Source organism: Protopterus annectens, chromosome 3.part1, assembly GCF_019279795.1.
Source record: "Protopterus annectens isolate FY-2018-M chromosome 3.part1, PAN1.0, whole genome shotgun sequence".
Classification (NCBI taxonomy): Eukaryota; Metazoa; Chordata; order Ceratodontiformes; family Protopteridae; genus Protopterus; species Protopterus annectens.
Genome location: NC_056732.1, coordinates 492,938,772 through 492,952,015, shown reverse-complemented (window position 1 = coordinate 492,952,015; position 13,244 = coordinate 492,938,772). Strand labels below are relative to the sequence as shown.

The 13,244-nt window shown below is 38.7% G+C and overlaps 1 protein-coding gene across 1 annotated transcript in view; it reads left to right on the top strand.

Moving 5' to 3' along the window:
* The window catches only part of LOC122798188 (squalene monooxygenase-like), a 647,600-nt gene that overhangs the window by 155,250 nt on the left and 479,106 nt on the right, over window positions 1-13,244 (top strand). Inside the window, exon 4 of the mRNA XM_044066935.1 lies at window positions 3,257-3,370. Coding sequence (XP_043922870.1) covers window positions 3,257-3,370 — 114 coding nt within the window. The remainder of the gene's footprint in view (window positions 1-3,256; window positions 3,371-13,244) is intronic.

Here is a 13,244-nt window from a genome sequence, read left to right as displayed (position 1 = left end):
TTCCTTCAACACTCCTTCATACACAGTTTAAATCAATTTAAATACTGTATTTTTAAAAGAAAAAGTGCATAAAAAGGTACTTAAATTCTCTTAACGTCCAGTTGAATATAACCAAGTTCTTAGCTTGCCAAGCTGAAGTTTTAAAGCAGGAATTATTTCACATGCACCAGTTTAAATATGCAAGGACAGGAAATCACTGAATGTGGCTACCCCACACCTGTAATTACTAGCAAATAACAAAATTCAGCCAACACTAGCTTTTAGTTCAAGTTACTGAAGAGCAGAATAACCAGTTAAAAATTCCTTCAACACTCCTTCATACACAGTTTAAATCAATTTAAATACTGTATTTTTAAAAGAAAAGTGCATAAAAGGTACTTAAATTCTCTTATACGTCCAGTTGAATATAACCAAGTTCTTAGCTTGCCAAGCTGAAGTTTTAAAGCAGGAATTATTTCACATGCACCAGTTTAAATATGCAAGGACAGGAAATCACTGAATGTGGCTACCCCACACCTGTAATTACTAGCAAATAACAAAATTCAGCCAACACTAGCTTTTAGTTCAAGTTACTGAAGAGCAGAATAACCAGTTAAAAATTCCTTCAACACTCCTTCATACACAGTTTAAATCAATTTAAATACTGTATTTTTAAAAGAAAAAGTGCATAAAAAGGTACTTAAATTCTCTTATACGTCCAGTTGAATATAACCAAGTTCTTAGCTTGCCAAGCTGAAGTTTTAAAGCAGGAATTATTTCACATGCACCAGTTTAAATATGCAAGGACAGGAAATCACTGAATGTGGCTACCCCCACACCTGTAATTACTAGCAAATAACAAAATTCAGCCAACACTAGCTTTTAGTTCAAGTTACTGAAGAGCAGAATAACCAGTTAAAAATTCCTTCAACACTCCTTCATACACAGTTTAAATCAATTTAAATACTGTATTTTTTAAAAGAAAAGTGCATAAAAAGGTACTTAAATTCTCTTATACGTCCAGTTGAATATAACCAAGTTCTTAGCTTGCCAAGCTGAAGTTTTAAAGCAGGAATTATTTCACATGCACCAGTTTAAATATGCAAGGACAGGAAATCACTGAATGTGGCTACCCCCACACCTGTAATTACTAGCAAATAACAAAATTCAGCCAACACTAGCTTTTAGTTCAAGTTACTGAAGAGCAGAATAACCAGTTAAAAATTCCTTCAACACTCCTTCATACACAGTTTAAATCAATTTAAATACTGTATTTTTAAAAGAAAAAGTGCATAAAAGGTACTTAAATTCTCTTATACGTCCAGTTGAATATAACCAAGTTCTTAGCTTGCCAAGCTGAAGTTTTAAAGCAGGAATTATTTCACATGCACCAGTTTAAATATGCAAGGACAGGAAATCACTGAATGTGGCTACCCCACACCTGTAATTACTAGCAAATAACAAAATTCAGCCAACACTAGCTTTTAGTTCAAGTTACTGAAGAGCAGAATAACCAGTTAAAAATTCCTTCAACACTCCTTCATACACAGTTTAAATCAATTTAAATACTGTATTTTTAAAAGAAAAAGTGCATAAAAAGGTACTTAAATTCTCTTATACGTCCAGTTGAATATAACCAAGTTCTTAGCTTGCCAAGCTGAAGTTTTAAAGCAGGAATTATTTCACATGCACCAGTTTAAATATGCAAGGACAGGAAATCACTGAATGTGGCTACCCCCACACCTGTAATTACTAGCAAATAACAAAATTCAGCCAACACTAGCTTTTAGTTCAAGTTACTGAAGAGCAGAATAACCAGTTAAAAATTCCTTCAACACTCCTTCATACACAGTTTAAATCAATTTAAATACTGTATTTTTTAAAAGAAAAAGTGCATAAAAAGGTACTTAAATTCTCTTATACGTCCAGTTGAATATAACCAAGTTCTTAGCTTGCCAAGCTGAAGTTTTAAAGCAGGAATTATTTCACATGCACCAGTATATATAGGTATATTTACTTTGATCAAAACACATGAATATCTGCATTAATAATGCTTACCAGAAAAGTCAGCAATGCAAACATCGACAGTCAAGTACACATGTGCAAGGAAAATTCTCTCCGCATGTAAACAAAAAGTAAAAAAAAAAGACAAAAAACATAATTTTTTTTTGCTGAGCGAGCCCCCCTGAACAACCCCTTGTGGAAGCTGCACTCCCAACATCCCTGATAATTATATTAACTCCAAGCTTGCACAATCCCCAGGGAAAGGGAATATTCCACAACCATGGAGACTGTTGATCTTGAACATCAACAGATTATCTGCTTTGTCATTCAAACATATGTCAACATTCAAGGAGTTTCAACCACTCCTATAAATATATATATATATATATATATATATATATATATATATATATATATATATATATATATAATAACCATTATTTAAGCATTGGGATATAATTACTAGATTTCCATCTTATTCTGTTTATTCTAGATTTTTTCATCTGTGGATATATATATATATATATATATATATATATATATATATATATATATATATATATATATATATATATATACAGGCACTGCATTAAAACTGATTGGTTGCCATCAATACCAGATCTATGGAATGGCCTTCCATCTACATTCAGACTAATGCATTCAACCTCCTCAGAATTACGTATTTTGTTCTTTCAAAGGAAATTGAACTTGACCATCTCATTAGATTAAGAGTGTCAGTTAAATTTCATTTTTTCTCACGAGTAGCTTTTTTTACTTATTTGGGGAGTCACAAAATAAGAATTATGAATTCTATTAAAAATCCCATTGCTATGTCTGATGCATTGCATAGTGCTCCAGTATGTGTGTTCTGTTTTAATGGTTTTCTGTCTTTTCCATTCATACTGTGCAGAATAATATATATATATATATATATATATACGCACACACACACATGCACAGTGTGTGTGTGTGTGTGTGTGTGTGTGTGTGTGTGTGTGTGTGTGTGTGTGTGTGTGTGTGTGTGTGTGTAAAATGCCTTTATTTGTTCTTCTGGTCCATTTTATTTAATTTGTTTTCTGACATTTTTTGTATTATATTATGTAACTGTGTCAGTGACAAGATTAGTCTGCATTAGATCCCATAAAGAGGAAAATCATGCTAACCTGTGATAAAATTCCCTTACTAGAATGCACATAATAAAATTACCATGCAGTTCATTGAAGTTTTTTTATAGTCATTACCTCTTAAAAACACTTTACATATTCCTTTGCAGAAACTGTATGCTCCACTTACCCTCGTTGCTGATGGAATTTTTTCAAATTTAAGGAAAAGCCTGATTTCAAGAAAGCCACAGGTCACATCTCAGTTCACTGGCGTTATTATGGAGGTATGAAATTAAAAATATCAGAACTCAGTGCTTCATTCCGTGCAGTTTTTACTGTCTCTGCACTTATTTTGGAACACACTATGTGTAAGTCAATAAAAACTACAGCTTTCTTTGAAGTGTGGTCTGAAGTGCTGTTATCTTATCTTCCAAAAGAGACAACAAAATCAAAGAAGAGTATTTAAAGGTTAATCATTTTCATCAGCATTAGTTTTTCAGAGAAAACAAAATGGAAGTGTCTTAACAAATAAAAAGTGATAATGAAGATAGTGGAAGGTGCAAAAATTATATACACATAGCATTGATGGATTGAAACTATAATAACTCCATGAAAACCATCAACAATTCAGAAAAGAAAGTCTTCAGTAAAAAGAAAGATGTGCTATTATTTTTTTATAGGTTCATAAATAATAGGGAATTAATAGACATGCAGTCCAGGAGACCTAACCCAAATTCCAATTGCCACAAAGCACTGTCTAGTCAATTGACGCAGAAGGCAGATGAAGGAAGAAATATTAAAGTCCTGTACCCTTGACACTAGAAGCAGCTTATTAACAACTCATAGCTTTAGTCACGTGCTAAATGCCTGATCAAAAAGTTAATACTTCTTAGTCAATGAACCATTCATCTACAGTCTGTAGCCATTGTGTCTGCTTCTGCTTACTTTAATGTAATAGGTTCAGGCAGTACTGGGTTTATAAATTTCCTAGCTTGTAAATTTTCTTGGGGAAGTCGTGGAATTCTATTATTGCAGAGGAAATAGTGGATTTTATTTTATCTTTTATTATTTGTTGCAGAATTTTGCAAATTAGCATATTTTTCTGGTTTGGTCCAATGCTGTCTCTTATACCATCAGAAAGTACTATTTGGATTACTCTTACCCTGTCATGCTGTAGGTCACTGAATAACCACTTAAATGAGTTTGCAGTGCTGGAATGTACAGTGTTGAACAAAGACTCTACAATGGGATGTAAGGGTTTCATGAGTTGAAAAGTAGGCATTTATTTCAGTAACAGTGATTTATTTAGATTGGAATAAGACAATTTTCAACCTCTTTAGGAATAAGATATTCTCAACCTCTTTAGGAGCAATTAAAATTTGTAGAGTTCAAGAAGTGAAGGATGAATGGATGGGTAAAATGTACTTGTGCTCCTGTTATTGTATCTAAGTAGTTTTGTTTCATTTTCCACTAATAACCTTTTGACACGTCTTCTTCTTCTCTTTCAGCTGTTTCCATTAGGGCTCACCACAGCGAATCATTTGTTTCCATTTCTTCCTGTACTCTGCATCTTGGTCTGTCACACCAACCACTTGCATGTCCTCCCTCACCACATCCATAAACATTATCTTAGGCCTTCCTCTTTTCCTCTTACCTGGCAGCTCCATCCTTAGCATCCTTCTCCCAATAAACCCAGCATCCCTCCTTAGCACATGTCCAGACCAACTCAATTTCACCTCTCTGACTTTGTCTCCCAACCGTCCAACCTGGGCTGACTCTCTAATATACTGATTCCTAATCCTGTCCATTCTTGTCACACCCAGTGCAAATCTTAACATCTTTAACTCTGCCACTTCCAGCTCTGACTCCTGCCTTTTTGTCAGTGCCACCGTCTCCAACCCATACAGCATAGCTGGTCTCACTACCATCTTGAATACCTTCCCTTTCAGTCTTACTGGCACCAGTCTGTTACAAATCACGCCTGACACTCTTCTCCACCCATTCCACCCTGCCTGTACTCTCTTCTTCATCTCCCTTCCACACTCACCATTACTCTGAACTGTTGATCCCAAGTACTTAAACTCATCCACGTTCGCCAACTCTACTCCCTGCATCCTCACCATTCATCTATCCTCCCTCTCATTCACACACGTATATTCTGTCTTAGTCATGCTGACCTTCATTCCTCTCCTCTCTAGAGCATATGTCCACCTCTCCAGGGTCTCCTCAACCTGGTCCCTATCTCACTACAGATATAAAACAACATAACTGATTTGCAAACGAGCAAATACAGCAATTTTTTTTAAAAAAATATTTATTTTACATTTGTTAACCGGGGGTGTCTGACTGAGCCGAAAAGGCCCTTTTTCAGCAGAGGCCCAGGGAGAAAAGCTCCACATAGAAAAATTACAGATATATTTAGTTATTTAGACATGATCAGTATACACACAAATTTCAAAAGACATGTTTTTACAGTGGTATGTAGCACATCAACAGTTACAGTGGAGAGAACAAACAACAAAATATTGATTTAAAAATAAAGGTAATTAATAAATTTGTGGTGTACAGATGAAATTTGGAACATAGTTAGAATACATACATAGTACACAGGTACAGTACATACATTGTAGATTAGCCAGTGTTTGTGAGTAAGACTGAAAACTATTATCAAGTACTCTAGGTTTAGTATGTGTACCTTATCTGCTTTCACTAGCCTGGGGAGCAATCATGGCACTGATAACTTTGCTTGAGATGTTACCTGATGAGGTCTTTAAAGGAGGCTTTGGATGATGTGTTTTGAATGCTAGTGGGGATAGAGTTCCATTTTCTTAGCCACTGAACTACTATATAGTGCATCTCCAAAGCTATTGTAGCTGTTGGTGACTTCTAGTAGTAGTTTACTTGATGATCTAAGATGCCTTTTGGCTGAGTGATGTTGTACTAGGTTTTTGGAGGGCAGAACACTTATTGGTGAGGTAATAGATCAAATGACAGAGGCAGAGCTGATTGTAGGGTAGGAGGTTGGGTAGTTCAAGCCAGTAGAGCTGTCTCAAAGCAGTGCAGTGATGAGTTATTTATGAGCAATTTGCAGCAAAGCAGGCAATTCTGTTATAGCAGGCTTCCATTTTGCTTAGTTCAGTTTTGTTGAGATTAGTCAGAATGGGAGATGCATAGAGTAGGGTGGATAGAACTTGGGAGCGAGCAATGGCTGATCTTGTGTTGTTGGTAAGAAATGGTTTGATACGGTAGAGTGTTCCCAGTTTGGCATGTACTTTTTTAATAGTTAAGTTGAGATGACTATCAAATTTTAGGTGGGAGTCTATGGTTATTCCCAATAGCTTAGCCTGTGCCACTGGAGTTATTGGAGTAGCATTTGTGGAGTAGATAGTGAATTGACTGTTATTAGTGTTTTTGTTAGAACTGGTTATAATCATAAGCTGAGTTTTCTTTGGATTGGGGATAAGTTGGGCTTTGGTAAGGTAGTTTTCAACATCAGCGAATGCTAGCTGAGTTGTTTGTAGGAGGGTGGCAATGTTTTGTGCAGCACAGATTAAGGTAGTGTCATCTGCATACTGAATTATAGATGCATGCTGTGTGGAGGTATGGAGGTCATTTGTGAAGACTGAATAGTAGTGGTCCTAAGATAGAACCCTGTGAGACTCCTATAGTTATGGGCAGCTGAAGAGAGAGAAAATGTTCCCATTTCACAGCTTGGTACCTGTCAGTTAAGTAGCTTTGGAACCACTAAGAGTGGAATTTGATAGGTGATATTGGTTTAGTTTGCTTAGCAGGATTTGGTGTGAGACTGTGTCAAATACTTTGGACATATCCGAAAAAAGAGTTGACATCTGCAGGCCATTGTTTTTGAGACAGTTTACTGTATCTGTGAAGCAGAGGAGGGCTGTAGTGGTACTATGGGCAGGTCTGAAACCATGCTGAGTAGGTGACAGGATGCTGCTGTCTAGGAGATATTTTAGCACCTGGGTATGGATGCATTTTTCTAGGATTTTGGCTGGGGGAAGAGTAAAGCAATGGGTCTGTAGTTATTAAGTTCAGTGAAGGTCCTGCCTTTATGTATGGGTGTAACATAGGATATTTTCCAGAGTTTGGGCACATAGTTTTCAACAATTGATCTGTTTATGAGAGTGGAGACTGGGATAGCAATAGCATCTGCTGTGAGTTTCAAGAAATAGCTGGGGAGTAGGTGGGCTGCTGTTGATGAGGTTTTTAGTTTGGAGAGCATGCTTTTGATTGAAGTGGTGGAAACTGTTTTGAGGGTAAAGCTTGTATTAGTGTTATTTGTGTTGGGGGGGTAGTGAGGAAGGAACTGTCCTGTGATACTAAGGATAGAATTGAGTTCACAAAGTGGGAGCTGAATTGTGTTTCGATGGGAACTTTAGTGTCAGGGGTGGTTGGTTTGGGGGTAGCCTTTTGGGTGGATTTTTAGTAGCTGGTTTACATTTTTCCAAAATTTTGGGGGGTTTTGTTGGTATTTAGTTTGTAATCTTATGTAGTAGGACTTTTTGTCCAGCCTAATGCATTTTCTGGCACGGTTGCGCAGTTCTTGGTACTTAGGCTTTGTGTTTCTTTGTTTTTTTTGATAGTAAAGCCAGGCAGTGTCTCTGGACTTGAGGATTTGTTTGGTTTCTTTACTGAGCCAGGGGTTTATAGAGGTTCTAACCTTGATTTTGCGCAATGAAGCGACAGTGTCTAGGTGTTGTAGAAATGTTTTGTTGAAATATGCTACAGCCTGGTCAAGTGGAAAGGTTTTTAGGGGGGTCCAGTCACAGTTACAGAGTAAAGTATTGAGGACCTCAGGAGAGAATTTTTTTGTGTTTCTTGTGGATACATAGTTAGTGGTTTTGCATATGCTTGTTCTACTACGTATAAGGTATATTATGTTGTGGTCACAAGGTGTCTGGGAGACTGCCTGTGTGGGGGTACAATGTGGGGTTGTTAGGACCCAGTCAAGGATGGATTTCCTTTTAGATTTTTTTATCACATCTAGTTGGAATTTGGACTAGCTGCTGGTAGCCATGGAGATCTATTAGATTACTTGGTGGTTCTGATATGCAGGGGAACCAATCTAGGTTGAAATCCCCCAGAATAAGGGTTTCATGTGAGTTTGTGGAAGAATACCAGGATAAGAAGTCTTCAAGGCTAGTAGGTGTATTACCAGGTGGAATATACATCACAATTGTGGTGATGACGTTTTTAGGGTGAAGTTGAAGTTGTGAGATAAGTATGTCCCAATTATAGAGGGAGGGGTAGGAGTATGGTAATTGATATACAGTTAAGTTGGACTCGTACAGTAAGGCAGTTCCACCCCCTTTACGAAGTGGTCTGTCTTGTCTAATGATATTGTAGCCAGTAGGGAGAACTTCTGGGTTAGCTATGTTTTTATTTACCCAGGTTACTGTTAAAGCAACTATGTCTGGGTGTGCCATTGTTTCCTGGAGTTCAGGTATTTTATTTTTGATACTTCTAATATTAATATTTAGCATTATACGATGGTTGGTTTTGCTGCTGTTGTTGATTTGCCCATGGATGAAGATAGTGGGGGTGTTATGTTCTGACATTTGTGTTGGAGCAGTTTGTGTTGGACAGGATGGATTTGGGCCTGGGTTGGGGTGGATATCCCCACTTATGGTGAGCCTGGAGTTAAAATGGTTATACAGATGTTGGAGTTTGGTGAGGAGTGTGAGAAAGTATTGTGTTTTTTTGGCGTAGGAATGAGAGCATATATGTTTAGTTCTGAATTGGTCTGTTATGTAGTTCTTGAACAATTGTGGGCATATATTATTCTAATGTGTGGTGTCTGTATACGAGAGTGCATAATGTAGTGTTGTGCTACAAAGTTTAGGAATATTGCTAGAGTGATAACTTATGGTGTTATAAAGAATTATGAGAAGACAGACTAGACTTAGTTGTGTGATAGTCATGGTTATAAAGTTTAAGTTGGTTCTAGGTGGGGGTCTGGATAGGAATTATAGGGTTGCACTATATGTGGAAGAGGAAGTAGTGTGGGGTGATGTAAATAATGCTTAGTGGGAATGAGAGTTGTTGGGAGTATTTTGCGGTGGAGCAAGTTGGTGTGGTATAATGTGATCTGACTTGAGGATCTGTGATTGGTGGAGGTGATGTGAGGGCGAGCTGTGGGTGTGGCTGTGACTACTATAAATGTAGAGGTAGTGGGGATGGGAAGGAATAGGGGCAGGGCAGGGGAGTGGAGAGAGCGTGAGCGTTAGCGAGGGCGAATGGAGCGGGACAGAGCCCACCAAGACAAGAGTAAAAAGTAAGTATTACTTTACAAATCTGAACACTTTAAACAAATTCCTAAGGTCTAATGGCTGACCAGCAAGCAGAATGCAATTTCTGAAGAGCACTTGTGTCCTGGTGGGAGACTAGGAAATGTAAGGATGGCTCCATGCTCAGCAGGATTCTAATATAGACTTAGTATTGGGGGAGGGAGATAGCACAAGGGATGTAAACCAGGTGGAATGCAAAGAAACCAGCGAAACCAGAGGCAATCAGTGGAAATCTATCAGTGAAGGCCTTAGAGGGGGTAAGTAATAATTCAAACTACTTGTAAAGTGAAGGAGAGAAGAGACAGCAAAGTTTATTAAGGTTGGGAGTGTGCCTTCACATTGACTTGCTTATTAGTAGCCAGTTTGTGCACAGATTAGAGTAGGGAGATACATTAGCAATGAAGGGGAATGTATAGAGATGCAAATAAACAGGTGATCCTCCAAGTGATACAAACTAAGGCAGAAAGCACTGAGAGGGCTGCTTGATGGTTAATTTAGTCACAGGGATCTGAATTAAATGTATACTGTCTATTGGACAGTTAGGATTACTGCATTAGCTGGGGGGGGGGACACAAGGCTACAACAGTCAGTTTTATTAGCATGCTGAGAACTACTAAGAAATACTGCTAATGTTATAGCGTCACTCTCATAAAACATACAAGTAGAATGCCTAGGTGGACTGACCCTGCTCTTGAGGCTCAAAATGTATATCCTTGTTTAGTTTTACCGTACTGATTCCTTCTTATACTGTATGGGTGGGGTGGTAGCCACAGACTGCAGATTTGCTTGAGTGTGCTCTGAAGAGAGAGAGAAAAAAATGAGAGGATGAAGCTTCGACACAAGAACATAGGAACATACAAATAATACTTGGCAAATGATTGAGAGGAAAGTAAGATGCTTATCCATTTACAAATTTACATAAGCAAACTTCATAGTTGCCTCCCTTTTCAGGCACTACATAGTACTCACCTCCCAAATTAATAGAGCTGATCAGACAGTGCTGGGTAAATATGTGTCAACCTATCCAGTCATCAAGATCTGCCTTAAAGGTACTCAAAGTAGTACTTTGTCTAACCTGTAGTGATGACTTAAGGTTAGAAAGAGACTGAATTCAGAACCTATCTTTTCAGTGAGTATTGTTTATTTTAAAATGAAAACTGCCAAAGTAATCAGAAAATATTAAAATGAAGTCCAAGGTAGATACAAATAAGGGTAAACGATATTGTGGAATGATTTAGAGATGAATATATTTCATAGGTTAATGGATTAGTACTAGGCTAACTGCCCTTGTGGGCCATTTTAAGCCTACCCACTTAACCCATGTGAGAATCAAACACTGCACCTTGTGTTTATAATGTAAACACCCTTAATCATTATGCCAACCTCCCAACGAAAGATGCTTTCACACCAGAAGATTCTTACTCCAGAGTTGTTTACTGGAGCTAAAATATCGAATTATGGGAGACAGACCACCAAAACATGCACAAGTTAGCAGCTTCACTAGTAAATCTATATATGCAGCTGGTTGTACTCACTACTAGTAGTCGCATGTGATATATTGTCACCCACAAAGACGCTGCATCATCCATCTGTGCTTAACATATTATGTCCTCCATGACAATAAAATTAGACTGGATATGGTAAATGAATGGATGGGTGTGTTTTATTGACTACTAGTAGATAAACTCACCCACCTCCTCCCCTGAGAAAAAACAAATGTTATCCACATGGATGTGGGATGTAATAGTCTCTCACAGCTTTCAACAGCTGAATATCATGACTGTTACTCATGCACTCGGTAGGGCATATACTCCAGCAATGGGGTCCACAGTACACCAGTATATTCATGTATGTGTATTGGTTTTATATATATAGTATGGTATTCTACAGAGACATTATTAAAGTCTACCTTACCAAGAGCAGAAATATGTCAGTCATACCAACGATGATTAGCTAAATACCAAGAACATATTGGCATCTGTTATGGAAAGTGTGTTGTAGAGGTACAGGAACATAAGTATTTGGGGCCTACACATGTACTAGTTAAGGATGCACAGTTTTCAACTCCCGTCAGAGGCCTATATATTCCCCCCAGCAGCAAGGACACAGCATATTAGTAACCAGTCACATCAGCTTGCAAGAGAATGTTGCCTTTCCCTCAGTTATTATACACCATATGTACCACCTATTAATATGCATATAGGTTCATAGGTTTATAGGTAGGTACTAGGCTATCTGCCCGAGGGCATTTATAAGCCTAGCTAGAGTGTGTCAGCTTTCACCACCCCATTGATTAATTAACTGATCTTCTGTCAAGCAGAGCCAATGAAGTGATCCCAGGGGTGTATTTTCTGTTACCCATTCACTTGTCAAGGTTTCTCTTGAAGAGTGTTAGTGAGGGGATCTGCCTAATGTTGTTTGGAATTTTGTTCCAAAGCATGGGGAGTCTCTGTGACAGGAATCTATCCCTCCAGATGTTCTATTTATTGCTGTGGCGAGGTTTAGCTAACTAGAGCGCGTGGCTCACAGTGACTTGGATTTCTTTAGATGGAGCATGTCCATCAATTCTGAGTCAGACATGGCTTTGTAAGTCAGGCAGAGATCACCTCTGAGTAAGCGATATGCCACTGAGTACAGCCGGAGTTTTTTCAGTTGGGCTGCATAGGACATATGTTTGAGGCCAGTAATCCTCTTGGTGAGGTACCTTTGTGGTCTCTCCAGCTGTTGGAAGTGTCTTGTGAGGTACATCTTAAATAGGGGCATTGTACTCTATAATGGGTCTGATGAGTGACGAGTAGAGGGGCACTATAACCTCTTTATTTCTAGATGCAAACCCTTTAGTAATTAGATGGGCCACATAGAAGGATTTCCTAACTACTTTGGCAATATGATTGTCAAAGGAGAGATTACTATCTACCTGGGTCCTCAGATCTCTTATTACCTCTTCTGTATTAAGGGGGCTGCCACCTATGTGGTAATTTGTGGGTGTTTTGTTTTTCCCAAATGGGATGACTATGAATTTTTTGGCATTTAGCTTGAGGCCATGACTTTTACACCAGGTGTCCATCTCAGTAAGGCCCTTTTGGAGGATGTCCATGTCAGCCGGAGAGTCAATTATGGCTCCCAGTTTGCAGTCATCGGCGAACTTTATTAGCCATAGTCCTCCTGTCTTTGCCTGTACTTCTGAGAAGTATATGCTGAACAGTAGGTTCCCAGGACCGAGCCTTGTGGGACACCACTTGTGACTGGTTTAGAGTTGGACCTGGAGCCTGCTATTCTTACAGTGTGAGTTCTGTCTGTAAGCCATTTGGCAACCCATCTCGTGATGTAGGGGTTTATGTTCAGACTGGGGAGTTTTTCTGTAATACCCGAGTTGGGATTGGTGTCGAAAGCCTTGGCGAGGTTAAGGTAGGCTGTGTGAACAGCCTTTCCCTTATCTATGGCCTTGGTAACTGTCTTGAAGAAGTCAACCAGGTTTAATAGGCATGATCTGCCCCTAACAAAGCCGAACTGGGTCGGGTCAAGTGTTTGGAGGTTCCCAATGTCTTTGTTAATGAGTTCCATGATGATGTGCTCCATAGCCTGCCAGACCAGGCTAGTCAGGCTTATGGGGCGATAGTTACCAGGGCCAGTTGTGGCCACTCCTTTGTGAAGTGGAATAACCATTGCTGTTTGCCGTTCTATGAGCACATAGCCTGTGGACAGGCTGAGGTTGAACAGCATGTTTAGCTGGGGGGTTAGTTCGTTCTGTAGTTCATGCAAGACGCAGCCTGGGACACCATCTGGCCCAACTGAAGCTGTGTTTTTGGCTTTTGAAAGGGCTAGTTTCACCTGTGCATCTATGATTTCT